Source organism: Micromys minutus (genome assembly GCF_963924665.1).
Source record: "Micromys minutus genome assembly, chromosome: 14".
NCBI classification, from domain to species: Eukaryota; Metazoa; Chordata; class Mammalia; order Rodentia; family Muridae; genus Micromys; species Micromys minutus.
Genome location: NC_137983.1, coordinates 1,955,608 through 1,983,030, shown reverse-complemented (window position 1 = coordinate 1,983,030; position 27,423 = coordinate 1,955,608). Strand labels below are relative to the sequence as shown.

The 27,423-nt window shown below is 52.7% G+C and overlaps 2 protein-coding genes and 1 pseudogene across 5 annotated transcripts; 2 read left to right on the top strand and 1 right to left on the bottom strand.

Annotated features, from left to right (window-relative positions):
- Window positions 1-489: 489 nt before the first annotated feature.
- On the bottom strand, window positions 490-5,299 carry LSM4 (LSM4 homolog, U6 small nuclear RNA and mRNA degradation associated). Of its 2 annotated transcripts, none has more exons than XM_080928690.1 (5): window positions 5,111-5,299; window positions 2,214-2,255; window positions 1,291-1,389; window positions 1,033-1,213; window positions 490-875 (listed from the first exon to the last, which is right to left on the bottom strand). In XM_080928690.1, exons 1-5 carry the CDS (start codon window positions 5,111-5,113, stop codon window positions 784-786), a joined length of 417 nt encoding a protein of 138 aa, XP_080784816.1. In that variant the 5' UTR covers window positions 5,114-5,299; the 3' UTR covers window positions 490-783. The 2 variants fall into 2 exon arrangements, with proteins under 2 accessions (XP_080784816.1, XP_080784817.1); XM_080928691.1 differs by lacking the exon at window positions 5,111-5,299 and adding an exon at window positions 4,589-4,789.
- A 9,081-nt stretch (window positions 5,300-14,380) lies between these two features.
- PGPEP1 (pyroglutamyl-peptidase I) lies at window positions 14,381-23,070 on the top strand. 2 transcript variants are annotated; one of them, XM_080928688.1, is made up of 5 exons: window positions 14,381-14,471; window positions 16,403-16,455; window positions 19,507-19,623; window positions 20,431-20,549; window positions 21,118-23,070. In XM_080928688.1, the coding sequence occupies exons 1-5, from the start codon at window positions 14,438-14,440 to the stop codon at window positions 21,308-21,310; spliced, it is 516 nt and encodes a 171-aa protein (XP_080784814.1). In that variant the 5' UTR covers window positions 14,381-14,437; the 3' UTR covers window positions 21,311-23,070. The 2 variants fall into 2 exon arrangements, with proteins under 2 accessions (XP_080784814.1, XP_080784813.1); XM_080928687.1 differs by having other exon boundaries at window positions 20,317-20,549.
- Window positions 23,071-26,829: 3,759 nt separating this feature from the next.
- Window positions 26,830-27,423, top strand: LOC308429664 (U1 small nuclear ribonucleoprotein C-like; annotated as a pseudogene). Its single transcript has one exon. The product of its transcript is annotated as a U1 small nuclear ribonucleoprotein C-like (transcript).

Genomic DNA, 27,423 nt, shown 5'->3' with positions numbered 1-27,423 from the left:
TGGTAGAGCCAAGCATCCCAGTGGCTAGAAATTCATTTCCAATATCATCTTCTGGTCTCCATGGGCACCAGGTATGCATATGGTAAATACACACACAGACACACACGTCCCATAGGGTGTTCACCAGGGGAGCACCTTCCCCGTGGTGCACTGGGTTGGTACGGGGTCAGAACCGTCTGCCTGCTGAAGCAGCCTGCCAGCCTTAGCCTGGATTTTCCACCTCCTGCCCCAGTCTCCGCAGTTCAGCCATTGCAGCTCTGGCTTTGTAAGTGCTTTCTTCATAGCCCCTGCTGGCCAAACCTCCTGGTTCTCCTCTCAGCCTTCTAAATGTGGATCTGTTTCGCTCTCACCTCTGCTGGCAGGACACACAGACAGCCCTATACCCAGGGAACTGCTTCCTCTGATGAGACCCAGGTGCCCTGGGGACAACAGGCTCAGGGATTAGGGACAGTGACCTGGGTGGGTAGTGGCAGAAGGATGGCTGGCTCCTTCTGTGGTGTTTGCCTTTATTTCTCAAACAGAAGACGTAAGGGGTAGGGCTGGAAAAGGACAGGTAAACCACGTGCTGAGCCTGCAGCTCCAATATGAAACTCAAAGACGACTGGAAGAAGCCAGCCCTGAAAGGACACCCAAGGCTTCACAGTCAACTCAGACTGGGAACCTTCCAGAAACTGAGTCAGTGGCCAGCCAGGACTTCACTGGACCAGATGCCATGTGGGGTTTCACACGAAGGCGCCCAGAGGTCTCACCCACCGTCCTGGGCTTGGCTCAGGCTGGGACTGCTCACTGCTTGCCTGCCTGCCGTCCTGGCTTCTTCTCGGGCTGCCCTCGGCCTGGGCCTGGGATGCCACCCCGGCCCCGGCCCCCAAACACACCTGCACAGGACAGAAGAGGTAAAGCTGTACACCAGCTCCCCTGGGCAGAGACAAGCCTAACAGGAGTCCACACCACCATGCCCTTCATGGAGACCACAGGGTGCAGAGAGGGGAGTGTCCAGTGTCCTTCCCCCACCTCATCCTCATCAGGACCCACCTCGGCCAGCACCGCCCATGCCTCGGCCTTTCTGCTGCCTCTGCTGCTGCGGCCCTCCTCGCCCACGGCCCTTGGCGGCCTCCTCCCGCACCATGTCAATGATCTCGTCGGGGATGCGCAGGTACTTGATGGTGCTGCCGCGGATGTAGCACTCGGGCATCCTCCAGAACTTGTCACCGTCCTGTGGAGAGGGGAAATGTTACAGGTGGGCACAGTCCGTCCAGGCCAGCAATGCACCCTCCAAGCGTGACCTCTCACCCGTGACGTGCAGATCACTTCTCGAAGGTTGATGTTCATCCAGTTGTCGCAGCTCACCAGGTGCCCGTTGTACGTCTCCCCATTCTTCAGCTCCACCAGCTGCGGGAGACCCTGTCAGCCCAGGCCAAGCCGCCAGCCGAGCCCAAACACACCTGGCTTCTCATCCAAACTAGGGCTTTCTGAGCAACTCATCAACCTTTGAGGGCTGTCTGTCACTTGCAGGTGCCCTGAGTAGCAGGCACCACCCAGGTTCCCCTCCCATTGTATGGACAGAGACAAAAACTTCACACTAGCTGAACATGGTGGCACACACCTGTGATTCCGGGACTCTGGTAGCTGAGGCAGGAGGATAGTGAGGAGACAATGGGCAAGCCCAGTCTGGTCACCTACAGGTGGAGTATCACACAGCCAAGAAAAAGACTCTCAAAACCACTGAGTGGCGTAGAGGAGCCACACGTTCTTCACTCAGAAATGCTCACAAGATGCAAAGGCAGGTAAAGAGGACAGGCGGGGACAGTACGCAGGCGGCTAGGGCTGGGGTGAACTCCACATGGGTGCTGAAGGGAATAACAGAGGCAGCACTGCCTTGGTACCTCCGATGAAACCCAGGCCCGAGGCATGCGGGCCCAACTTGGCTACTCAGCCACACTGCTGCTCCTTTTTTAAAAAAATGGTTCACCTGTGGCAATCCTCCTGCTGCAGCCTCCCAGGCAGCTGGGGTGACAGTGACCTGGTCTGTGCTGAGGACCAGGAGTATCTGAGCTGCACTGTGCCCCACTTCCTGCCATTACTGTTATAAGGTTTCTCTGGACGTTTTTCTTTGTACTGCACTTGCCATTCTGTCTGTGCAGAGGGCAACTTTAGGGAAGCCATAACCCTCTTCCATCATCATGAGGGAGGTGGACCCAAGTGAGCGTGCTTACCATGGGGTGATTCTGTGCTGTCTTCAGCAGCGACAAGGGAAGCTGGAAGGCAAATGTCGGCGTGAGGAGTGCCCGCCAACTCAGGGACGACCTGGGCACAGGCCCCACGCACATCCCATCCCACAGGTGTTGGCCTCCTGGACCACTCTGGCCATTTCTCCACAACTCCTGTCACCTAGAACCACAGGAGGGGCCAGGTCCTCTGTCTGGAGGTAGTGGCCTGGTAGGTTTTATGAGGCACAACCTTATCATACAGCCCAGGCTGGCCACAGCCTTCTCAATGCCCAGGGCTGCATGCCTGCCTGACATTTCTACTCCACACCCCATCCCTGTGCTTCCAGAAGGGGTGACCTGAGCTCCAGGGGGAAGGGCTAAGGTCTGATGGGGGACAAGGTGACAGCAAGGCTGGTGGCACTGTCTTCAAGTGCCAACACCATGAAGACCAATATATACCAGGTGTGCTTTGGCATACTTGTCACCCCAGTACCAGGGAGGCTGAGGCAGGGGATAAGGAGTTTTAGGTTATTCTCAACTACAGTCTGAGATTATCATTAGATATGTCTCCAAAATTGACAAAAAAATCAAAATACAGCCAGGCACGGAGTGCACACTTTTAACCCCTGCATTGAGAGGCTAAGGTAGGTGGATTTAAGTTCCAGGCCCGCTGGGTTACACCGTGAAACAAACAACAGTAACAGAACAAGTGGTGGAGACATGGCTCAGTGGTTAGAGCACTGGCTGTTCTTCTGGATGACTGGGGTTCAATTCCCAGCACCCACACGGTAGCTCACACGTCTATAACACTCACAGAGACACGCATGCAGGCCACACCAGTGCACATGAAATCCAAACAGAAGGACAAACAACAAGAGCCATTACAGCCAGCATGGTAACTTTGGGTCACCAGAGGACTTGGGGAGCCTGCATGCAGCACAAAGCCCTTCCTAAGGAGAGCCGGGTGGGGGGCTCAGTGGCAGGAAGTGAGGCTGCAGCCATTTCCTGCAGAGGCTTCCTGGAAGGGTAGGAGGCAGAGGATGGCTTCTGTGAAAATGGGTGGTGGGCGGGTGGCACTGGTGGATCAGTAATGATGGTGTCCGGCAGCATGGCGGCCTGTGGCTCAGCTTCAGGGAGCTGGAGCCATGATCATCCTTGGCTACAGTGTGAAGCTAGCCTGGGCTACATGAGATTGTTATTTCAATAAAGGAACAAATAGAACAGTCAACCTCCCAAACACAAGGCAAGGGCTGGGGCAAGCACTGCTGAACCACACACACACACACACACACACACACACACTCACACACCTCTTCCAGAACTGCTATGGCCCAGCACAGGCCTGGTCTGGCTGTGAGGCAGCCATGATGAGGTCCAAACTACTGCTGAACTTTTTGTCCCTCCTGCCAGGGCTCCAGCCAGCACCCAGGGTGCCTGTCCCCAGACTTTCTACATCCAATACTGCTGAGCATGTCCCCTCCTGCGGCCAGCCCCTAATAGCCACCCTGGGATGCCAGCCTGTTCCCACCCACCACAGCCGAGGCCGCTCTATAATTATGGGGTGATTAGCACCAGTCTCCCAGGCTAGACAGAAGGTCAGTGTAGGCGTGGGCTCTGCTGAGTGGGGAGGGGCAATAAACACTTGCTGAATATGCAGGGGTGGGAACACCCTGCACAGGTGCATCCTGTCCAGCACTACAGGTAAGGAAAGTGTGGTATAGGGACAGGCTGCCACCCCAGGGCCTCATGGGCAGGAACAGAGGAATAGAAGGAGTGGGGTTCATGGAGAAGTGATTAGTCCATGTTCCAGCTGGGCAGGCCTCCCAAATGGAGGAAAAAAAGCTGAGTGAAATGGACCAGGGTGGGCAGGGAGGCTGAGGCTGGGACATTCACTGGTGTTTGAGTGGGGGAGATACACTGAGTCTTATGGCCACCGGCTTAGGGTTCCCACCAGAGGAGCCAGTTTCAGGAAAGGAAATTCCTTCTCAGCCATCCTCCAGACTCTCTGGGATCCAGCGTTTATATGTGTAGCCATGACTAGAGGACCAAGCCTAGGGCTCTCAGTTCAGGAATGTTCAGCTGGGCCACTCCTGTGCCAGTGGGGAGTGCCTACCCAGCCTGTGTTCGGCCTTGCACCACAAGAACCACAGTCACTCCGGAGTAAAGGCGGGATTAGTAGTTCAGTCATACACGAACACGAAAGTAGTTCAAAGCCAGCCTGGGCTATATGAGACCCTGCCTCCCGTCCTAACCCAAATGTGGAGGTACACACGTGTCCTGTCCATACTCCAGTGATTGAAGAATCATGAGTTTGAGGCTAGCCTGGATTACTTCAGTCCAGACTAGAAAGTCTAACCAAAAAACAAATCCAAACATCCTACCATCAAGAACTGAGATGGGCATGTCCGGCTCTCCCTACTTGGGCCAATGCGCTCCTCGATAGGGCAGCAGGGAAACCTGATCTCTCTACTCCACCACGTTTACACCAGGTTTAGGAGTCCCTGAGCCTGAACTAGGAGAAAAAGTTTCCGTCTTCCTGAGCAGGACACGCTGTGTGTCCCAGGGAGAGAAACATTCCTCTCTCCGAACTGGATTTTCAGCCAAAGGCGTGGGCAGCTGAATCAGACACTAGATAAGCATCAAGCGGGCAATGGAACCCACGTGAGCCCTTAGGTCCGCCTACTTCCCGGAAACGCAGCATTCCTATCGAAGACCGTAACAAACCCCGGAAGCGATCATAGCCCCTCTTCCGGCCGCAAAAACCATGTCCACTCAGAAATAAATCCCCAACGGCGACGGACTGGGACTCTGGAGAGACACTGGTCACCTCCGGCCTCAGTTTCACCCATCTCTCAGCAGCCCGAAGACCCTGAGCGCGCGCCCCGCCGCCTCGCGGCCCTCACCATCTTCCCTGCAGAGATAACTTCCGCTGCAGCCCAGCCACTCGTGCTCCCACCGGCGGCCCACCGCGCGCTCCAGCCTGAAAAAGACTGGCAGAAACTATGACCAATCAGAGCGTGGTAAACGGACACTCATCCAATCGGAACGGGCTAGGGTGGTGCCTACGGAACCCGATGGCTGGCCGCGCCGTATTGCCACCGTGGGATTGAGGAGCGACCGTAAAGTGCGACGCTGGAGCGACGCAAAAGGCCGCGCTGCACGTCACGCCCACTCAGGGTGTATGTTGGGAAATGTCGCCTGCGCAGACGTGCACTCCTGAATCTGGTTTGGCGCCACTCTGTGGGCGAAGCTGGCTAATGCATATGATTCGCGCGGGGCTGGGGAAACAAACACTCCTCGTGCCCACTTCGGGCCCCCTTCATGCTTCTAGCCTTTTTCTTTACTAAGACAGATATAATCCTTGAACGCGAACAGCAAATCCGGCCTTCCCCGGCGACAGGAGGTGAAAACAAATCGCTGGAATTTTCGTGTTTTGAGATGGGCTCGGCTTCTCCAGTGCTAGCACGGCCGCTGTAGGCCACCAAGCCAGCTCCTCCTTTTTTTTTTTTTTTTTTTTTTAATTATCATTTTGTGAGGAGGATAGGGTATCTCTATGCAGACTAGCCGAAACACCCAGTGTAGAACCAGGCTGGTCTCGAACTTTCAGAGATCCTAGTGCTGGGATTGCAGGTATGCATCACCATGCCTGTCATGTTGCGTGTTTTATTTTTAAAGACTTATTTATTTATTTTATATATACGAGTACACTGTAGCTGTCTCACACACACCAGAAGAGGGCGTTGGATTCCATTACAGATGGTTGTGAGCCACCATGTGGTTGCTGGGAATTGAACTCAGGACCTCTGGAAGAGCAGTCAGTGCTCTTAACTGCTGAGCCATTTCTCCAGCCCATGTTGCATGTTTTAATGTATCTTCTTGAGAAACAAATTTAAGGGTCACGATTAGTAAATGTAAGGGTCCACGATTCACCACCGAAAAATGATACCCCGGACTCAAATAGTGAGTAATCAGAAAGAGTGTTTTGTTCTACAGAAGTCCGGCATGCTGGGGTCTCCCATTACCAGAATAGACACCCAAGTGAACTTGGAAGTCTGATTAAAGCGCATTAGGAAATTACGGGGTAGGTGACCTACCTTTATGTTAATCTGTTGGGTCCATCTCTACATTCCATTACTGGGATGTGGGGGCTGGAAACTTACGGGGGAGGGCTTGAAACTGCTGCTGACCCATTGTCCTTCCCTCAGGACAGGTGACAGGGCGGCTTCTGAGGCCTGGAATTGCCCAGTTCCTGGAAACAGATTTAGGCTCCTGAACTTCTCACTGGACAGCATTTTACCCATGACCCATCTCCCCAGCCCTTCCATTTGTTTTTATTTCCTTTGGCTGCTGGTGATGGAATCAGACCTCCACCCTGAGCTGCCCCAAGCAGGACAGCTGTTTCATCAAGTTGCTGAAAGGCCCTAGAGAAGGATGTTAGCTATGAGTTCACTGGTGTGGCTCCAGGGAGACTCCCTCGGCACCACTACTACCTAGGGCTCTTCTAAGTGACACTAGAACTGCAGCTCAGAGGGAAGGGTTGGAGCTCCTGGCCCGCATTGCTAAAAATAAAGTAAAATAAAATCAGTAAATACTGACAAGGAGAACCTGAGCAACGTTGGCTGAATTGTCATCTCAGCACTGAGGAGGGGTTGCTGGAGGGCCAAGAGTTCAAGGCCATCTTCCCTTACGGTGGTTCAAGAACAGCCTGGTCTACTTTACTCACTAGTAAAAGGGGGTGTAGCAAAGGACCCACTGATCTCACGTCTAAGATTAGAGAGTACCTGTCACCCCAGAATCCAGCTCTGAGATAAGGACCAAAGGGTTTGTGACGTAAGGATCTGAGCAGGGAATGAGCACCCCATGATGTGCACCCACACAGCAAGACTGGATGAATTCCGGCAAAGTTGACATCAGCCTTCATGGGTACCTTCATGATCCCATGATCCTGGGGGGGAGCTTGAAACCTGGGGTGTTGCTTCTAGCTTCTAGCTTCTCAGCCTCAAGTCACCTGCGATGGTTTGCATATGCTTAGCCCAGGGAGTGGCACTCCTCCTAGCTGCCTGAGGATGCTCAGTCTGTTCCTGTCTTCCTTTTGGATGAAGATATAGAACTCTCAGCTCCTCCTGCACCATGCCTGCCTGGATGCTGCCAGGCTCTTGTCTTGATGATAATGGACTGCACCTCTGAACTGCCAGCCTCAATTAAATGTTGTTATTTATAAGACTTGCCTTGGTCATGGTGTCTGTTCACAGCAGTAAAACCCTAAGACATCACCTAAGTCACCTGGGTGAAGGGTCAGAGCTCCCTGGTGGCTACAAAGGACATCCCTGTCTGTGGTTTTGGGCCACCCCTTTGTGCCTCTTCTAGACTATTCTCTGAGCAGTCTTCTTTGTCCATTTCCAATACTCCTTTCAAACTTGAAAGTTCTGCTTTGGCACCCCACGTGGCCTGACGGTAACACTCTTCTCTTCCTGTTTGTTTTCTTTTCTCTTCCCCATCAACAACTGGATGAAACTGAGGGCCTTGCCCATAAGCCACGCCCCATCTTGCCACTGTCCGGATCTCTGAGCTTTTCACAAGCTTGCCTTCACAGGGTTCCCTGAGGTTCCAGCAGATAGGTCAAAGGTCAGAAGGGCGGGAAGCGTGAGGCTACGTCCAGGACTAAATAAAGCCAGCACTGCAGTGGAGAAATGTCTGACCTGGCTCCCTGCACTCCAGCCATCCTCAGAGGAGCTTTATCTCTGACCCAAGTGACCGTGTGAGTGGTGGCCAGGGGACCCCCCAGCAACAGCCTCAATAAACACCCTACACCTTGTTTCTCTGCCTGTGGCTCCCAGATGCCAGCCAGCAATGCGGGCGGTGGTGGCACTCTCATCAGCAGGTACACTTGCCTGTCTCTTCTTCCAAGAAGATAGGGACAGGTCCAAACTCTAGATAAAGAACAACTGGGCATGGGGTGTGGTTTATCACACTAATCCCAGCACTCTAGAAGCAGAGGCAGGCCGATCTCTGTGAGTTTGAGACCAGCCTGGTCTACAGAGTGAGTCCCAGGACAACCAGAGCTACATAGAGAAACTCTGTCTTGAAAAACAAACAAACTAGGCTTGGAGAGCTGGCTCAGCAGTTAAGAGCACTGACTGCTCTTCCAGAGGTCCTGAGTTCAACTCCCAGCAACCACATGGTGGCTCACAACCATCTGTAATGGGATCTGATGCCCTCTTCTGGTGTGTCTGAAGACAGCGACAGTGTACTCACATAAATAACAAATAAATCTTAAAAAAAAAAAAAAAAGATTAGGTCCAAGCACGGTGGTACATAACTCCTCTCCTAGGAGACAGATCTTTTATTTAAAGAAAAAGAAGAAGAAGAAAGAAAGAAAGAAAAGGAAAGAAAAACAAACAGCTGAGCCTGCTAGATGGCTCAGCAGGTAGAGGAGCTTGCTGCCAAGTCTGATGACCTGCGTTTGATCCCTGTTACCCACATCCTGGAGCCCAGCACCCCACACAGGCACACAAATAAAAATACACGTCATACACGTTTTTACACTTAGAGTTTTTTTTTTTAACTTTTTAACAATTTGTTTTGCAGTGCTACTGTGTGTTCTGTATGCAGGTATGAGGGAGGGTACATGTGCCCTCGTGTGGCCTTCAGAGGCCAGATGTGACACCAGGTCCTCTCCATCACTCACCACATTACTTGTTGAGGAAGTGTCTCTTACCTAACCTGAAGCGTTCCTTTCTGGCTAGGCAGCCGGACAGTGAGCTCCTGGTACCTCCTTGTCTCTGACTCCCCATGCTGACTCGGGTATGGCTGTGCCTCACTTTCACATAGAGATTTTAAACTCAGGTCTAATTGCTTCACCCCCCGCCCAACCCCAGTTCATCTCCCTTGGGTCACAGAACAAGTAGCAGGGGATAGCAGCTCATGTCTGTGTCTGAGCCAGAGTTTCTATTTCTGCAACAAATCACCATGGCCAAAAAGCAAGCTGCTGAGGAAGGGCTTACTGGGCTTATGCTTTCACACCATAGCTCGCCACTGAGGGAAGTCAGGACAGGAACTCACGCAGGGCAGGGACCTGAGGCAGGAGCTGATGCAGAGGCCATGGAGGTGCAGCGAGGTATGGGGGAAAGGGGGATACCTCTGGGGGACCCATGTTGGGAATGCCTTCCCCCGAGGAGGGAAGTTAAGAGGGTAGTAGGAGCAGAGAGAGAAGAGGAGGAGAGAAACAGAGGCCGGCCATGAGCATGTGGAGAGAGGGGGAGGGAATGGGGAGAGGAGGGACAAGGGAAGGGAGCAAGAGAGTGAGGAGGGCACAAGCAGCCCCCTTTATAGTGCCAGGTAACTGTGGGGCAGAACATATACCTGGCTGTTGCCTGGTATCTGTGGGGTGGGGTTTACAGACTCCCAACAGAACCCAGGACCACCAGTCCAGGGATGGCACCACCCACCATGGGCTGGCCCCTCCCTCATTAATCATTAACTGAGAAAATGCCCACAGGTGGATCTCATGGGGGCAGTTCCTCAACTGAGGCTCCTTTCTCTCTGAGGACTCTAGCTTGTGTAAGACTGACATAAAATGATGTTATCAGGGGCTGGAGAGATGGCTCAGCAGTTAAAAGTACTGATTGCTCTTCCAGAGGTCCTGAGTTCAAATCCCAGCAACCACATGGTGGCTCACGACCATCTACAATGTGACCTGATGCCCTCTTCTGGTGTGTCTACATTAAATAAATAAATAATTTTTTTAAATGATGTCATCCCAGAACACATGCCACCATGACTCGTAGCCTTGCTTGGGTATCAGGAGATGTGGAGTTAGCAGCCACTGTGGCACCAGCAGCATGGCAGCCACCAGCATCACCAAAGCACTGCAGGGCCTGGAGCCTAGAGGAGGACCTGTGTCTGCAGCTGCAAACAGGCTGGGGCTCCACACCTGTAGCTGGGGACCTCTTAGGCCCTGTGCGGAAGCCACTGTTTGCCTAAATGGGCCGGAAATGGAGAGAGCACATGTGATGAAAATGTGTCCGAAGTGTATGAAAGCCATCATCCTGTGACTGAACACACACTGACACAGCACCAGGGAAGAGGCAGGGTTATTGCCACAAGTACAGGCTAGCCTCTGCTAAAAAGCAAAACTCCCTCAAGACAGCCAAAAGTAACACAAGAACTAATAATCCCAACAACGATGTAGCCACATTCCTGTTACTCCTGCTGCCGCCTTCAGGAGTTTGAGGCTGGCCTGGTTTGCATAGCAAAACACTTCTCAAAAGAGAGGGAGAAAGAACAGGGCAGGGTGGTGGGTGTAATAGCCTTGCCTTTAATCCCAACACTCAAAAGGCAGACCAGGTGGATCTGTGAGTTTGAGGTCCACACAGGGGCTCAGAACCAGCTGTAACTCCAGTTCCAGGAGATCTGATCCCCTCTTCTGAACTCACAGGCAGCATCCACACATGCAGGCAAAACAAACAAGTAAACAAACAAACAAACAAACAAACAAAATAGAAAATCTAATACAAAACAAAAACTTTCAAAACCAAAACCAAAAATGGGCATTGTAGCCACACTGTCATCTCAACCCTAGAGAGGGGGAGAAGTCAGGACGATTGTTAGGTCTGTAGCAAGTTCTGGGCTACTTGAAACACTGTCTTAATTTTACTTTAAAGTAGCAGGTTTAGTAGCAAGGTTGGACAAGGCTCATAGTGGAAAAACAACAGAAGGAAAGCAGACAGGAAGACGTGGTCCCTGCAGCTGCCCCACAACCCCAGAGCTATCAGTAAAGGACCTCAGCTCAGTGTCCTGCACGGCCCGTGGCTGTCCTGGGACCCCCTCTATAGACCAGGCTGTCCTAGAACTCACAGATCCTTCTGCCTCTGCCTCCTGGGACCAAGACCTGTGCCACCATGCCTGACCCAGATGAGGCCATCTTTAAATACTGCTAATTACATTCCTGTTACTATTGCTGCCTTGAGAGGGGGTCTCGGAGGCCTGTTACTATTGCTGCCTTGAGAGGGGGTCTCGGAGGCCAGCACTGCGCCCTCTGAGCCTCCTGTTCCTGAGGGATTGCTGGGTGTGCCCAGCCCCCTCCTACACCTTATTCCTCCTGGCTTCTTTTGTTGGTTCTTTTTGACTTGCAGAGTTTAACTGGGGTCCTTACAGGGGCAAGATGGCCACACCAGTGGCTGTGCCGCTGAAGGTAATTCCTCTCCCTCCCCATCACCCACCGAGATCTGCAGGTCCCCTAGGCCTCCCTGAGCTCCCTTTGCCCTCTCTGTATTGGGTGATTTTGGGTACGTGCACATGGAGGCCAGAGGTCAGTATAAGGTCGTCTATTGCTTTCTTTTTCTTTTTTTTAAAGATTTATTTGTTTATTATATATAAGCATACTATTGCTGTCTTCACCCACACCAGAGGTATCAGATCTTATTACAGATGGTTGTGAGCCACCATGTGGTTGCTGGGAATTGAACTCAGGACCTCTGGAAGAGCAGTCAGTGCTCTTAACCACTGAGCCATCTCTTCAGCCCCATCTGTTGCTTTTCCACCTTAGTTTTTGAGGCTGAGTCTCTCCTTGAGCACAGAGCTCTCCAATTGGCTGGGCAGGCTGTCTAGTGAGCACAGAGATGCTCTGGTCTCCACCCCTAGTGCTGGTGCGCACAGCCCTACACAGCTCTTTATGCAGGTTTAGGGATTCAAACTTAGATCTTTATGCTTGTGAAGGCATTGTTCCCACTGAGCTTTGTCCCCCATACCTGTTCCCTTGAGAAGTTTTGATCAGTTGAACTGGAAACCTAGGGCTCTTTGGAAAGTTGGTTGGATGGTGTTATGCTGGGGCAAACAAGAAACGTTTAGCTGAAGTGGACACAGGAGAAAGACATTCTGCTAAAGCAAGCACGTGTAAGACACATGGTGACACGCATGTATCGGTCCACCTCCTGTTGCACAGTTGAGCATTGAGCAGCACTTGTCAGAGAGAAACCAAAAAACTTTTGGTGCTGTACTGCAGCTTCTCGAAGCTTCCTCAGACTCAGGCTGATTGGCAGAGTGATGTCAGCTGAGGCAGATCCGTGGAAGCCATGTGATGTTTGGAGGATATAAATAGGCCCAGCAGACAGTGATGGAGGCTGAGCTTGGCTCGCTCATAGAACCAGCTGCGCAACACTTGTGGGTCTCTAGTCCTTGCTTGTCTTCTCGTCACAGCCCATTACTTCTGGTGTCCCTCTAGGTCCCTCCTGCTGACCTCTGAGGAGGCTGAGGCCTGGCTGTCTCTGCTAGGTCCTGCCGCCACTGCTAATTCATGTTTGCTATCCCAGCTCCACCGGACAGAATGCTGTGTGTCTGTGAAGTGTTTGTGAGTGGACGGAGCTGCACCAATCAGCACAGCAAAGCACACGCCCACAGACACCTGGCTCAGAGCTCACAGTTCTTGCTAGTCCTTCCCACCTTCTTCCCGCCTAAACTGTGCAACAACGCCCCCCCCCCCCCGGCTGCTCATTCTCCTTACTACTCTCCCCCCCCACCTAAAACCGCCCCCCCAGAACATACCATGGTGGTTATATATGTTTATAGTCTGTGCAGCCAGAGAAAGGGGTCTCGGCTGGTGCATGGAAGCCAGTCCTCCTCCAGGGTCCTGGAACATGAGGGGTCACAGCTGCATGGATCAAGATGCTTGTGGCTCAGTAAGGTTCCCACCCTGCCTCTGGGGACACCGTCAGGGGATTCTGTTTTCTCTTTCTGGTGTTTTTGCAGAAATCACAATAGAGGATTACAGGGTAGGCAGGGGATGTCCCAGGTGCCCAAGTGGACGTTGGGCACCAGGTCAAACACCATACTCCATCAAAAGGCTCTGCCCTGTCAGGCTAACCTCTAAAGCAGATGAACTGATACACACCATAGTAATGGATACGATTTTTAAAGACACAAAACACATTTTAAAAATGGAGAGAATGGGTTGGCAGACACAGAGGGACAGGAATCCCGCGGGCGGGGGCAGTCAGGGGAAAGAGGGGATGGAAAAACTGCATCTGTTAAAAGAGGTGATGATCTGAGAAGGACCACAGGAGGAGGAAGTCTGCGATGTGAACAGCTAGATGTGTCCCCGAGCAAAGGCCCAGGGATAAAGTGCAAGAGGAGCCATAGAAAGGAAGTAGTCACTGTGGCCAGTGGCCAGTTAGCCACATGGGCAATGACAGACTACAAAAGTAATGGGCGCTCTGAGCCCCTCCCTCAGCTTTCTGCTGGAGTGACCCTTTTGAATTCCTCTGGCCTCCATGCCTCAGTGTACTTGTTTGTCAACTGTGATGAGTGAGCAAAATCAAATTGCTCCCCTGCCCTACTGTCCCCGCCTTACGGGAAGAGAAACTGAGGCTGGGAGGGGTGGAGACAAGCAGACTCCTATTGCCCCCTTAAGTGTTGGAGGCGGAGCTTAACAAACAAGTAGGGGGGAGGGTCCTGGCTGAGGATGGGCGTGGCCAGGCAGGGATGGGGACTAGGGAAGGTAGTCAGACCAGGGCCGATCCGTGCTTGGGACGGGGCATAACTCCAGGTAGGCTTGAGAGCCCCGCGGCTACTGGGGACCCAGCGGGGCTAGGCTGGAGGCAGAGCCTAGATGGAGACCCGGTTTGCACGCCCAGCCCAGCGTTTCCATGGCTTACAGTGAAGGGGGGCGTCGTTGCATTAGGTGGGTTCGGGGAGGAATAGATTTTAGGAAGAAGAAGTTTCGGAGGGCGTGGCCTGAACCAGGGATGTCATGGGTCGCGGGTGGGAACCTGGACTGCGGCCTGGCCAAGAGGCTTTGGAAGATCTGGGCGGATCTGCACTTGCGTCGGGGGAGGCGGGGGTACGTGACCTGGGTCCAGTTGTTTCAATGATAAGTTTGGGGGTGTCTTGGAAGCTTCGCACCTGCCTAGAGCGTGACCCCGGCCTGAGAGGTTGGAAGGCACCAGGCGTGTGATTCTTGGGGTGTGTCCCTTACAGGACCCGGAGGAGAGATTTTGGAAGGCTGGGGGCGGGGTTGCTAGAGGTGTGGTTTCTAAGGGGCGTGGCCTAAGAATGGCCGGGTCGTGGCGCTGGGGTCTGGGGTGTAGCGGTGCGCGTGGGGCTGGTCGGGGGCGTGTCCTGGGCGTGTCCGCGCAGGCCCAGCGTTAGGGGGCGGGGACGGGCAGCCGGGCGGGGCTCGGGGTCGGTGTCCGCTCCAGTCCCCACCGCCAGGATCCTAGAGAACGCATCCCGCCATGGAGCAGCCGCGGAAGGCGGTGGTGGTGACCGGTAGGTGCGGCTGGACCCGGGGTGGCGGGGCAGGTGCTCGCGGTTGCCACAGGTTTGCAGTTGTCGCCGCCCGCGGTAGCACCGTTCGGCCCTGGTAACCTGAAAAGTCCCGGGTCGTGCGGCCGGGAGTTCGAGTGCGCGGGAACTGGGGTGCAGACAGGTCACCTCGCACACTGCAGTCCCTTCCGGGCCCCTTCAGAGCTCCGGCCTGTCCTCACCCGCTGACCCTGGGGACAAAGGCGGGTTTACGGCCAAGAAAAGTCCCCGATGACACATGATCCGCTCAGTCTCTGCTCTTGGCACCTTGCATTGTTGGAGGGGCCTGCAACCCGGTTTGGGGCAGATGTTGGGCCTACGTCAACCTGACCCAGGAATGACCCAGGGATTCGAGAGAGAACAGCTTCTACTGTCATCAACACCCCCGGAAGCTAACTGTTCTTATTTCCTGAGACATAGCCTGGGGCCACTTGATGGAGTGAACTCCACCAAGCCTTGGAGAGGCCTCAGGGAGTGAGCCAGGGAAAACTCCCACTCCGACAGGTGTTTTGTAACTGAGGAAGGTTGGGCCTTTCTCCAGGCTGTTCCCTGTAATACAGGTGTGAGCGACTTGTGTCACTGATTCCTTGGAGCATTCTTGGGGTGGGGTGTTTATTTGGTTGGTCAGCACTATTCTGCTGACCTGGAACTTACTATGTAACCGAGACTGGTTATAAACACAGGGTGATTGTTTAGTCTTCCAAATGCTAAGGTGTGGAACACGTGCCACCACGTTGAGATATCCCCAAGATGTGGCCTCTACTTGCTGTCCTGAGGTATGGTGATCCTCTCTTAACCTCTTAACACTAAGCAGCAGGTGGGACCTTACCCACCTGGGTTACAGTAACCCAGGTTTGTAGAAGGGTGTGTGTGTGTGTGTGTGTGTATGTGTGTGTGTGTACCAGAGGTCAACCTTGGGTGTCATTCCTCAGGCTCCATCCACCTCTGTTTTGAGAAAGTATCTCAATTTAGGACACATTTAGGTAGCATTTCTTTGTGGGCCAATTGACCCTTTCACAGGGGTCACCTAAGACTGTGGGGAAACAGAGACATTTACATTAGAATTTGTAACAGTTGCAAAGAACATCTTTAGGAAGGTTGAGAGCCAATGCCCTAAAGGTTGCCAATTAGAATGACTTACTGGCCATGGAGAGGAGGGCTGCCTGTTTCTCCTTGGCCAGCCCTGTTCACACACTGCACACTAGGTGCCAGAGAGCTGGGCTCAGGACTGTTGTGGCAGCTTACTGAGGTATTTTCCCAGCTGTATTTATTTATTTTACAGCAGGGTCTCATGTGGCCTGGGCTGGCCTCACATGCAATTCTCTGGGTCTGCAAGGTGTGCACCAGGGCACCCGGAGGCCGGTGGGTTGTTTTGTTTTTCTCTTTTGTTTTCTCAATTTAACTTTTCTTGGCAGCCCAGTGGCTGGAGGAGGCGGAGTTATGTGGGTGTAAGTCCCGGCTCTGCACAGTCAGTGCCGTGTGGAGTTTGCCCTGTCTTCACAGGGAGTGAAGCCAGGGTCACGGCGCCTTGAGGTCTGTCTTGGTCAGAGGTAGGGCCTGGAGGTTGAAGGTTGAATTGAACAGAAGCAGCCTGGTGTCCTGGAGACCTTCCTCCAATCTTATCTTACAGTCAGGTGGCCCACAGCCCTGGGCCAGCGCAGCCCAGACAATGATCATAGTTGGGTTTGGCTGGAGAGCAGAGCAGCGAAGAGAGAAACTGACTCGTCCTCCCAGGTGTGAGGTGCCTGTCACCCAGGATGCAGCAAGCAGAAGCCACGGCCCAGAGCTGGGGACATACTGGGAAGGGCTGGGAAGGAACTAGAATGGGGTATGTCTGGGGATGAGATTAGAACTCTGAGGTAGGAAGAGAGTAACGTCTCTTTTCCTGTTTTCAGGATTTGGCCCTTTTGGGGAGCATACAGTGAACGCCAGCTGGATTGCAGTCCAGGTAAAGCTGGGCTGGGGGCAGGGCCTCGCCTGGGGCTGAGGGTCCTTCCAATCATTTATACAGTTTAACCTTGAACTTTAACCCTGACTTTCTTGTTACCCCAAGATGCCATGGTACATAGCCCAAGCTAAGTTCCAATTCATGATCCTCCTGCCTCAGCCCCCTGAGCACTAGCTGAAAACCCTTTGCATTGGCCTGGTGTCATGGGGCACACCTTCTTCAATCCCAGCACTCAGGACACAGGCAGGCTGATTCCTGTGAGTTCCAGGCTAACCTGGTCTACAGAGCAAGTTCCAGGACAGCCAGGGCTACAACACAAATAAAAGGAATTCAGGAAAGATAGGGTATGTCCTAGCAGGTGTTACTTAGGCTGGCCGGCAGGCATCCTGGGCAAGGGCTCAGTCTCTTTACTGGGAACCTCAGGGGCTGTTTCTTCCCAGAGTTCCATCCAAGAAGTGACTCCACGAACTTGTATTTCCTTGCCAGATGGGACATTGAGACAGACAGACTAGGGAACAATTGAGTGGAGAGAGACAGACGTTTGATTCTCTGATAAATAATCGTCTGAGACAGCAGCCGGACCAGGATTAATTTTAGCCCATTAGATGTGTGATTTAAGGGTCCTCTCTTCTCACCCGAGATTCCTGTGTTCACCGCCACCAGCTTGTCACTCTCCTGACACTGCCGAGCCCATAAGTCTCAGCTGCTTTGCTCCCCCTCTTTTTCTCCGCCTTCTCTCTACAAGCCGGATGGAGGACCCCAGGGTCCCAGGGACCTTGCCGATGGGAGTTTGGCCGGGCCCCTGCTCGCACATCCACTCCCGGGAGCACCAGACAAAAAGCCCCAGTGTGTCTGAGAAGACTTGTGTGTCTGGCTTTGTGCGAGTTTCAGACAGACGGGGCTGAGTGGACACAAAGCCAGTGTCTGGCTTCCTGGGCCCCAGACAGCACCATCTGCATGTAAATGGGAAGGAAAATCAATTAAACCATCTTTTCGAATATTCCCTGGGAGCTTTGGGACTCGGGGGAAACTCCATGTCGTGAAGAGACCAAGGATGTTCTCAACCTATTACTTCAAAATCTTTTATTTGTTTATGCATTTGATTATTAAGTGTGTGGAAGGGCACACATGTGGAGGTCAGGGGGCACCTTGCTGGGCGGCTTGTCTCCTTCCACTGTGTGAGACCTCAGGATGGAGCATGGAGGCCGGGCCACAGGCTTCATCACCTTTGAGCTTTACTCTTTGTTGTTGCTTTTAAGTTTTAAGACAGTGTCTCACTCTGGCTGACCTCAAACTCCTGATTCTCCTGCCTCAGCCTCCCTAGCACTGAGGTGGCAGGTTAGCACTGTTGTGCCTGCCTCCTTTGATTGACTGACTAATCAATCACATTTCATTCTGTATCTTGACTAGTTTCAAACCCAAAGCATTTCTTCCGTCTCAGTTTCTCAAGTGCTGGGATCTCAGGGGGCGCCCTCAGAACAGCCTTCTCCTCTTCCCCCAGGTCTGGGGTGGCAGGTTCCCTCCTGGAAGGCTCAGGTGGGCTCAAGGGCCAGGCTGACTCTGGCTTGTTTCTGCATAGTCTCCCTCAGTGGGCCACAGACGTGGTGACATCCTGGGATAATTACTGCCACCACAAGTCTAGACAGACCTGCTAAGGGGACCAGCAAACAAAGAGGGCTTTGTACCGGGGTCAAGGGAATCAGTCGGTCAGATGCAGCCGTGCCTGCTTTTGAGACAGGGTTTTTTCAGGTAGATGACCCGGGACAATACCACAGCTGCACCGCTGTACTGAGCCAGGGTCCAGGGCGTGGGATTTGGGACTCGCAGCCCTCTTCCAGGAGGGATAGGACCAGGTGTACAGGGGCAAAAGGCAGAACCTGGTGAAGGGTGACATCACTCTTTGCACATCTGTGACCAGTCCCCACCTACAGAGTCCACACAAAACGCAAGCAGCATGTCAGCACGGAAGGGTTCTAGTCTTTTGCAAGCTCCTGGCCTTCAGAGGGACGGTAAATACTGGCTCACACCTCAGGTTTCCTAGGCAAAGCCCTGAGTTCCAAGCACCTACCCTGTCCGTGTGTGATTCCTGCTGTTTGGGGGTGCCAGCCATGGGGTGAGGGTAAGTGCTGAATGATTCACAACATCTGCTCTCCCGGAAGAGGTTTATTTTGTTTTCCTATTCACTAGTGAAGTTCCGAAGTCCATCAGATACAGTTGCCATGGCTGAGGCCACTCACCCAGCAGATGGCGCTCTTCCCCTGCCCCAGAGCAAACCCAAAGAAACTAGTTCTTTGGGTTTTTAAATTTTCTTTAGGTTTTGTTTCTTTGTTTGAGTTTAGGGTGTATGTTTGTTGAGACAGGGTCTTTTTGACTCCGGAGCTCCCTGCCTCCACCCCCCAAGTGTTTGGTATGCTAGGCACATACTCTACACCGGTTTATGTGGTGCTGGGAAGGAACCCAGGCCTAACCCACACGCTGGCTGAAACACTCTCCTAACTGAACTAAAACTATGCTAACCATCTGAGCTTTAGTCCCAAGCCTTTTTGCTTTTTTGTTTCTTGTTTGTGTGAAACAGTGTCTTGCTTTATAGCCCAGGCTAGCCTGGAATTCATTATGTAGAATAGGAGGCTGTCCTTAATGTAGCAGCAATTCTCCTGCCTCAGCCAGTGTTAGGAATAATCCTCAGTGGTTTGACAGTGATTCCTAGCTTAACTTCCTTTTGGATAATGTGCCCTGACCCTGGGTCTTTGTCACTACGGATTCTTCCTCAGGTGTGCTTCCTGGGCTCTTGAGCAAGGCCTCTTCCAGGCAGCCCTGCAGTGGTCATGGGGAAAAGTTGCTGATGGACTCAGTGGGTTCTGCACAGTCAAGACAGTTTTTTTGAGGGGAACAGAGTCTCATGTAGCTGAGGATGACCTCAAACTCCTGATCCTGCCTCCATCTCCCAAGTGCTGTGTGACCCATGTGTGCCACACCAGCTGAGCTGTCTGTGTCTGCAGCCAGGAAGCTCCTGCAACCCCTTCGTCCTCATAGCCCTGGTTTTCCTTGCAGGAGCTTGAGAAGCTGGGCCTTGGGGACAGCGTGGACCTGCACGTGTATGAGATCCCCGTGGAGTACCAGACTGTGCAGAGGCTCATCCCAGCGCTATGGGAGAAACACAGCCCCCAGGTGAGCAGCCCTCAGGAGCTTAGAGCGCTCCCCACACCCCTCCAGCCTAGTCAGGAACATTGTTTCTAGAAGCAGGCAGGCAGGCATGGGGGCAGTAGCAGGCAGAGAAAGATACAGACTGGCCTGAGCTTTTGAAACCTCAACACACACTCCCCACTCCCAGCAACTGAACACCTCCAACAAGGCCACACCTCCTAATCCTTCCCAAGCTGTTCCACTGTTCTATGGTAACTAAGCATGCAAATATATGAACCTTCAAATGACTCACCCAATCAAACCTCTGAGTGATTCTCATTCAAACCACCACCCCACCTCCATCCACCATAAGGCCAATACCAAGTTTCTATGGATTCTTATAGAAGACAGAGACCAGGGACCTGGCACGATCTTGACGCCTTCTGTGCCTGAGTGCTAGCCAGGACAGGTTTGAGTAAGTTACAGTTAAATATGAGTATGTGAAGCCCTGATGTCCACTCAGCGTCACCAAAGAAAATATAATTTAAAATTTTTTTCAAAACATACCTCAAGCAATGCACTGGGATGGTAGATAGCTGCCACCTCAGCAGTCATGAATTCGGGGACAGTCTGCCCTGGGCCCGTAAGTAGCCGCGTAATAGCAAGGGAGACTCACTATGCTTTATTCCCTGTGTATGGGTGGGTGTCTGCTCCTGCTAACCGTCCCCCCATCCCCAGCTCGTGGTGCATGTCGGGGTGTCGGGCATGGCTACCACAGTGACGCTGGAAAAATGTGGCCACAACAAGGGTTACAAAGGACTGGATAACTGCCGGTTCTGCCCCGGCTCACAGTGCTGTGTGGAGGATGGCCCCGAGAGTATCGACTCCATCATCGACATGGACGCCGTGTGCAAAAGGGTGACCACGCTGGGGCTGGACGTGTCTGTTACCATTTCCCAGGACGCTGGCAGGTGGGCTCCGGGCACCACGGGGTTTCCTCTTCAGCAGGGAGGCTGGGGCGCAGCAGCAGATAACTTCCTCCCCCATGTTCCACCTGAGGTTTCAACACAGGGTTTCTCTGTGTAGCCCAGGTTGGCTTGGAACTCTACTTAGACCAGGCTGGCCTCAGACTGACATCTACCTGTTGCTGTGCTGGGATTATCATGCCCAGCAAAATGTTCTTAGAAAATGGAGAGTAGGGTGGCTGGAGAGATGGCTCAGTGGTGAAGAGCACTGACTGCTTGCTCTTCTAGAGGTCCTGAGTTCAATTCCCAGCAACCACATGGTGGCTCACAACCATCTGTAATGAGATCTGATACCCTGTATTTATGTAATAAATAAATAAATCTTTAAAAATTAACTAATTAATTTTTTAAAAATGGAGAGTAAGTGTCCAGGGTCCCCCCAAATTCCTCACCCCTATGTGCTCCTCCATTCCCAACTGCATCCATCCCACAGTACAGAGCTTTGAAGGATTTTTCAGAAGCCTGGTGGCTTTGACCTGGGACTCACTATGACTCTTCTTCCTGTCTCTGTCAGGTACCTGTGTGACTTCACATATTACACTTCGCTCTACCGGGGCCAAGGCCGCTCAGCTTTTGTCCATGTGCCCCCACTGGGCAAGCCCTACAATGCTGACCAGCTAGGCCGGGCACTACGGGCCATCATTGAGGAGATGCTGGGTGTCCTGGAGCAGGCAGAGAGAGACATCAGCTGTTGCCACCAGCTCTGACAGCCACGTACACCTGGGTGCCATGAGAGGGGACACAACTGGGTCCATGGAGGGTCCTGACTCATCTGCCCCTCCTCCGGGTAGATCACAGGCTCCGTCTGGTTATTGTCCTGTGTCTGGGAACAGTTCTGCTGTGCCCAGAGTCCAGGGCTGGATGACTAGAGGCTAGTAGCCCGTATACATGCCTGACATAGTCTGCATTTTCAGGTGTATGGCCAAGAAGTCAAAGCTTTCTTTGTGCCTGGGGCCTCACAAAGTGTCATAAAGTAGATTGGCTCTAATCCATGTCCCTAAACCCTGGACAGTCCCCACCAAAGCCACTTGGGACTTGGTTACCTTTTCTATCTTCTCTGTCTCTGTCTGTCTCTCTGCCTGTCTCTCTGCCTGTCTCTGTAGTTCCCACCTCCCCTTCTGTGCTAGATTAGGGAACAGGAATTTATAACCCTGTTGTTAAGACTTCAGGCCTAACCAAGTGTCTTTCTTCTCCGGGGAAGAGAGGCCTCGCTTGCCTCCGGCCCTGAAAATGCCATTATACTTCTGTGTCTCCACAGCAGCTTCCTCTGCAGAAGAGCAGGCTGCTGTGGCCTCTGGTGCCTGTGGAGAACTGCCGTGTCACCCTTCTTGTTTCCTTTTTGAGTTTTTTAGACTCTAAAGATTTAAAGACTCTAAAATTTAGAGAGTATTTGTTGTTGTTTTTGAGACAGGGTCTCAGGTAGCCCAGGCTGGCCATTTGAACTTACTGTGTAATCCAGGCTGGCCTCAGCTTCCTAAGCTCTGGGAGGACAGGTGTTTGCCCCACAGATGGCCCACCCAGGATCCAGAACCTACAGTGTGAACCATCACCTGGGATCTGTGGATTTTCTCCATCTTGAGATAGCCTCCAATATCCTGTTAGGGACCTGGGAGCTTCAGTGCCCAGACATGTCCCTGCATGTTATGTCAGCCACAGGGACATCCGGTGAACTACATTTGGAAGTGTGCCTGGGACTCTAGCCAGCCTTTGTCTCTACCTGACTTTGAACTTCCAGGCCAGGAGGAGGGGCTCTCAGGAAGGTGGGATGTGACATGTGACTTGGAGTCCTTCCAAGACCAAGTACAGTTCATACCAGTGAAGCCTCAACATTTTGGATGCCACCTTCTCTTGTGGATGGACAGAAGCTTCTCTGTCCCCATGGGATTGATGGATCTAAATTCTGAAGCAACTTCTCATCCCTGGATATTTTTACTGTTGTTTGTGAGACTGGGTCACCTATAGCCCAGGTTAGCCTCCAAGTCACTGTGTAGCTGAGGCTGACCTTGAATTCCTAACCCTCCTACCTCGCCCTACCCAGGGCTTATGTTAGCATGTGTGCTGGGCCCCACTAGTTTTAAGCTCTCGTGTTCTTGCTCTGACGTGGTTTCTTCATGTCATCTTCCTGTTGATCCTGTGTCTGGGGCTTGTCTGTTGCCACATGGAGATCTGAGCACTTGGCTCTCCTTCCAGATCTCAGGGGTGAGGGCTCCCTGGAGTGCCCTGGGGTGACTTGCTGTCCCTGCAAAAACATCTGTGGGTGTGGCCAACAGTTTAACCAGGGCTCTGCCACCCCTGTCCTGTGCTAACCTCCTAGAGGAGAGGCCCTGCAGCCTCCCAGCTAGCTGTGTACAGTATGGCTCTTCTGCCTGTGGGCGCTCAGGAGTAAGGGATTCTCCCAGGGCCCTGGGTTTCGGAGACATCATATAGACAAGGCAGGCCTTGAACTCCTAGCCCTCTAGCTTCAGCCTCCCCCTGAGATGACAGAAATGGATCTGATTTTGGTTCCCATATGTCTTTGGGTTTTTTTTTTTTTTTTTTTTTTTTTTTTTTTTTTTTTTGTGTGTGTATGTGTGTGTGTTTGAGGCAGAGCTCTGTAGCTCAGGCTGGCCCTTCAACTTACGGCAATCCTCCTACCTCAGATGTATCCAGTGTCTGGCAAATCTTCCACAGGAGACTATGGGTTGTCCTCTACTCTCAGTTTCCTCAAAGTCCCCAGGGGGACCCTAGAGAGGAGTTAGGGAGATGGGGGCAGGAGGGCAAAGAGGGTGTGGCAACTGCACCCCAAAACACAGCTCTGGCATTCCTTGGCCCAGCTCTGCTAGGGGCTCCATGATCCTCTGCTCAGGAATGAAGACTTCTGGTCACTGGGGAGCATGTACTGGTCATGTTTTAGTTCCCATTGCTGAGCTGACGGTCCTAGGACATGGGGCTGGGCTCAGATTTACTTATGTAGGTATCACTTAAACACACACCCCTTGCCCTGACTCACAAACTTGATTTTTGTTTCTTGGCAAGTGTGGTTCAGGGTCTGTAGTTGGCCCAGACCAGTCACATTGACCCTTAAGGTCCAGGTCACCCCAATCCTGACTTTCATTTCCCATTCTTACCTTGGGGATTGGGTGGCCAGGGCCTGACCTGGGCCTGGCTGGCCCTTACCAGTGATGGCAAAATAGAAAGCTAGGCCAGTGGAGGAAGAGAGGTCACATTGACATAAATCTGAAGCCAGGGACATGAGCAGAAATGCCGATGGTGGTGTCTGGGATCTCAGCCAGCCCCAGAAAGTGTGTGATTTACACTATCAACTTAGGCATGGGAATGTAGCCTTTGGACCAACATGCTGTGTGTGCCCTGGGCCACCCCAATGTTCCCAAGGCTACAAGGAGAGCTAGCTTGACTGTAAGGAACAGAGGCTGGATAACCATGATGGACACCAATCTTTTGAATTTGGATTTGGGGTGGGGTGACACTGGGTCTGGTATAGCCAAGGCTGGCTTCACACACACTCTGTAGCTGAGGGGACCTTGAATTCCCTGCCTACACATCCCAGGGATGACAGGGTTCAGCTTCTGAGCCTGCTTTGGAGGCAGATCTTTGAAGCTAAATTGATACCTTCAGCAAAACTGAGGAATCTCATGCATTGCTCAAGCTTCAGAACAGGGTGAACCTGAGGCTGGGGGGGGGGGGGGGTTGGAAGGAGGGCCAGATGGCTGAGTGCACAGGCTGCTTATGCCTTCGCCCCCAGGGTGACCTCACTGTGTGTTAGGAGAGCCCCTCCACCCTGCCCCTCTCCCTCCCACTGTCTAGACAGCTTACCTTTGACCCCTCTACCCCTTGGAGTGTCAGAGCCCAGAAGTCCCCTCTGGGAACTTAAGAGACAAAGCCTTATTCTCAGAGTCTCAGCTCTGAGTGTTGGAGCTGTGGGGGTCCTCAAATGCAGACCCAGCCCACTATCTCCCTGCACCCACACACACAGACAAGTACAGTGTCTGGACTAGAAGACAGGGCAAATGGCCTTTTCTCTGTATGCAGCAGTAGGGGAATGAACATGTCTCAGTGGGTTTGAAAAGCTAAATCCTGAGTGGCCACGGTCACTAAACATGCCTGTCAGTGGTGCCTGTCCCTGGTGTCAGGAACACTGATCACTAGCTATAACGGTTGCTTCATCCAGGCACTGGAATTAGAGGCAGAGACTCAGGAGTTCAAGGCCAGCCTTCCCTATGCTGCAAATTAGAGGCCAGGCTGGGATTTGAGAGGCTTTGTCTTAAAAACCAAACTTTAGGAAGAGAGTAAGAAAGAGGGGGTAAGATGGTTCACTGGGGAGTCAGCTGCCACCAAACCTAAAAGCTAGTCTCTATGCCCCAAGAGCCACAGGCGGAAGGTGAGAAAGGGAGCGATAGCTCTGTCTCCCTGTCACACTGGGGCTGTCACACTAGGGCGCAGTTTTCATGCCTGGGTGAGGCTCATACCTGGGTTTGGTTTTTTTTTTTTTTTTTTTTAAGTTTTTTATTAGTGGTTTAATTCTGTAGGCCTTGATACCCCTAAGCCCTCCTGCCTCTGCCCTCAGGGTGGAGGAGGGCAGCTAGTGCCACCAGGCTATGCTTTTATAAAGAGGTTTCATTAGTGTTGGGTGGCACCAGGCTCTTTTCCCTCAAAGCCTGGGGTGGCCCCACCCAGGGCAGCCATAGCTTAGGAAGTATTTCACCCCCTGCCAAGGGCCTGGCTGGTTTAGGGGACCCCTCAGTACCTCAGGTATTTTATCCTCTCAACAGGGACTCTTCGGCCCCCCACCCCGAGACCCTTCTAGCCCAGTGTCCCTTCTCTTTGACCCCAGAGCTCCCACCAGGGCACCCTGACCCGGTGTCTGGAACCCTGGGGGACAGAAGGGAGAAGGGCCTGGCAGGCTGCACGCTGGGAAACTTCTGCTCTTTACCCAGAAATCAATAAAGTTGTTGAAACCTGTCACTGTGCGTTCAATGTCACCTACTCAGAGCAGACTTGAAGAACTGGGACTCCGCTACAGCCCACAAAAGCTGGACTCCGACCACTGGCCTGAAGCCCTCTTCCTACCTCAGCTCTCCTGGGTCTGAGGTCAAAGGTGTGAACCAACACCTGAAACTTCCTTTTGGAGTAGACTGAGATGGACCCCCAGTCTCATTCTAGTCTTATTCTAAGGGTCTGAAAGTCCCAAGGTGGAAGCCAGACCTCAGCTTCCTTATCTCCTGTGGTCCTCCCTGCCTGAAATTTCTCTGGTCAGCTGAGCCCTGTTTGACCAGAAGGAAGAAATGGGGTGATTCTTGCCAAGCCAGGGCTTGTGACCCTGGCCTGGGAACACAGATTCCTGTCACCATGACTGTCACGCGCTACAAACTTTTATAGTCATAGGAAGTCATAAACTAACAGTCAGCGGTGGAGACACGCGGTGCCACGTTTCCGGTTGGGTTTATAGTTCCTGCTGACATTCCCTGCTAGGCAATCAGTGGACACAGGCCAGACAGTGTAACACCTGGGCAGAAATGTCAGAAGGACGCCTGGGCCCTCTATTTACCTATCACAATAGTAAACAAGAGACCCCAAAACATTAGAAGGTCCCAGGGAATCTCATACTGCAAGGAGAAGGGTGAAGCTCCGGCATCCGTCAGACCACCCTGTGGGAGAGCTGAGCCGAGAGTGATGGGGTAGGGGACAATGCAGGACCACCACCGGGCTGGCACTGGGACAGACATACTCTCCTGAGAATCTGAGTTTGAGCCCCAGTGAGTGCTGGGATCACTGGGCACACAAGAATGGGCAAAGGACCACCAAAGTCAGAGAACAGCCAAAAGCAACTATTCACCATGAGGACGTGCTTCTAACCGGCTGGGGTCCTGAGGTCAGGCCCCGGAGCTGACCACAGCAAAGGCCTTGAAGGGTGGGACCAGTCTCCTTTTGGAGTGTAAAATAAAGAAGAAATTTGTAAGTGGAGGGTCAGTCCTGGGATGTGACTGTTTACAATACAGGCTCAAGCCTGCTCTAACCAGACAGAGGTCTCATGCAGGCAGGGCTCCAGGGTTTGCTGTCAAATGGGAGCACAGAGCAAAGCTTGGAATTATCCCTGAGTCTTCTGAGAGATGAGGTTCCTGCAGGAGACCCTCCCTGACTTTTGTTTGTTCATTTTGAGACAGGGAGGTCTGCTTCTGTGCTTCTCTGGCTGTCCTGGAACTCACTCTGTAGAGCAGGCTGGCCTAGAATGCACAGAAATCCTCTCAGTTCCTGGCCAGGGGGCGGGGGGACCCAGGTAGCCAACGGCCTGTGGAGCAACACGCCTAAGTTTTATTGCGACTACTGTGATATGTATCTTACCCACGATTCTCCGTCTGTGAGGAAGACACACTGCAGTGGTCGGAAACACAAAGAGAATGTGAAAGACTATTCCCAGAAATGGATGGAAGAGCAGCGCCTGATTACAAAACAACGGCTGTGTTTCAACAAAGACCCCTCCAGCTCCATTCTCTGCTCCTCTGCCTGCAGGGACCATGATCCCACCTCCCCCCAGTCTCCTGGGTCCTCCTCGGCCTGGCATGATGCCTGTACCCCACGTGGGAGGCCCTCCCATGATGCCAATGATGGGCCCTCCTCCTCCTGGGATGATGCCTGTGGGACCAGCTCCTGGGATGAGACCACCCATGGGAGGCCACATGCCCATGATGCTGGGGCCTCCACTGAGACCTCCTCCTGCCCATCCGCCTGCCCTATGATGGTGCCCACACGGCCTGGCATGAGCCGGCCACAGATAAGAGCAGAGGCACCCTTTATCATTGTGTTGTTCTTGTTGTTTCACTAG

What these genes read in the sequence shown, in the direction of transcription:
- LSM4 (XM_080928690.1), bottom strand. An exon ending in CAGCACAGAATCACCCCATG is followed by an intron (nt 1,390 to 2,213) that starts GTAAGCACGCTC and finishes GGTCTCCCGCAG; the next exon opens with CTGGTGGAGCTGAAGAATGG. An exon ending in CATGGGCGGTGCTGGCCGAG is followed by an intron (nt 876 to 1,032) that starts GTGGGTCCTGAT and finishes TGTCCTGTGCAG; the next exon opens with GTGTGTTTGGGGGCCGGGGC.
- PGPEP1 (XM_080928687.1), top strand. Translation starts at nt 14,438, where the DNA reads ATGGAGCAGCCGCGGAAGGCGGTGGTGGTGACCG. An exon ending in GGGAGAAACACAGCCCCCAG is followed by an intron (nt 19,624 to 20,316) that starts GTGAGCAGCCCT and finishes CCCCATCCCCAG; the next exon opens with CTCGTGGTGCATGTCGGGGT. An exon ending in ATTTCCCAGGACGCTGGCAG is followed by an intron (nt 20,550 to 21,117) that starts GTGGGCTCCGGG and finishes TGTCTCTGTCAG; the next exon opens with GTACCTGTGTGACTTCACAT.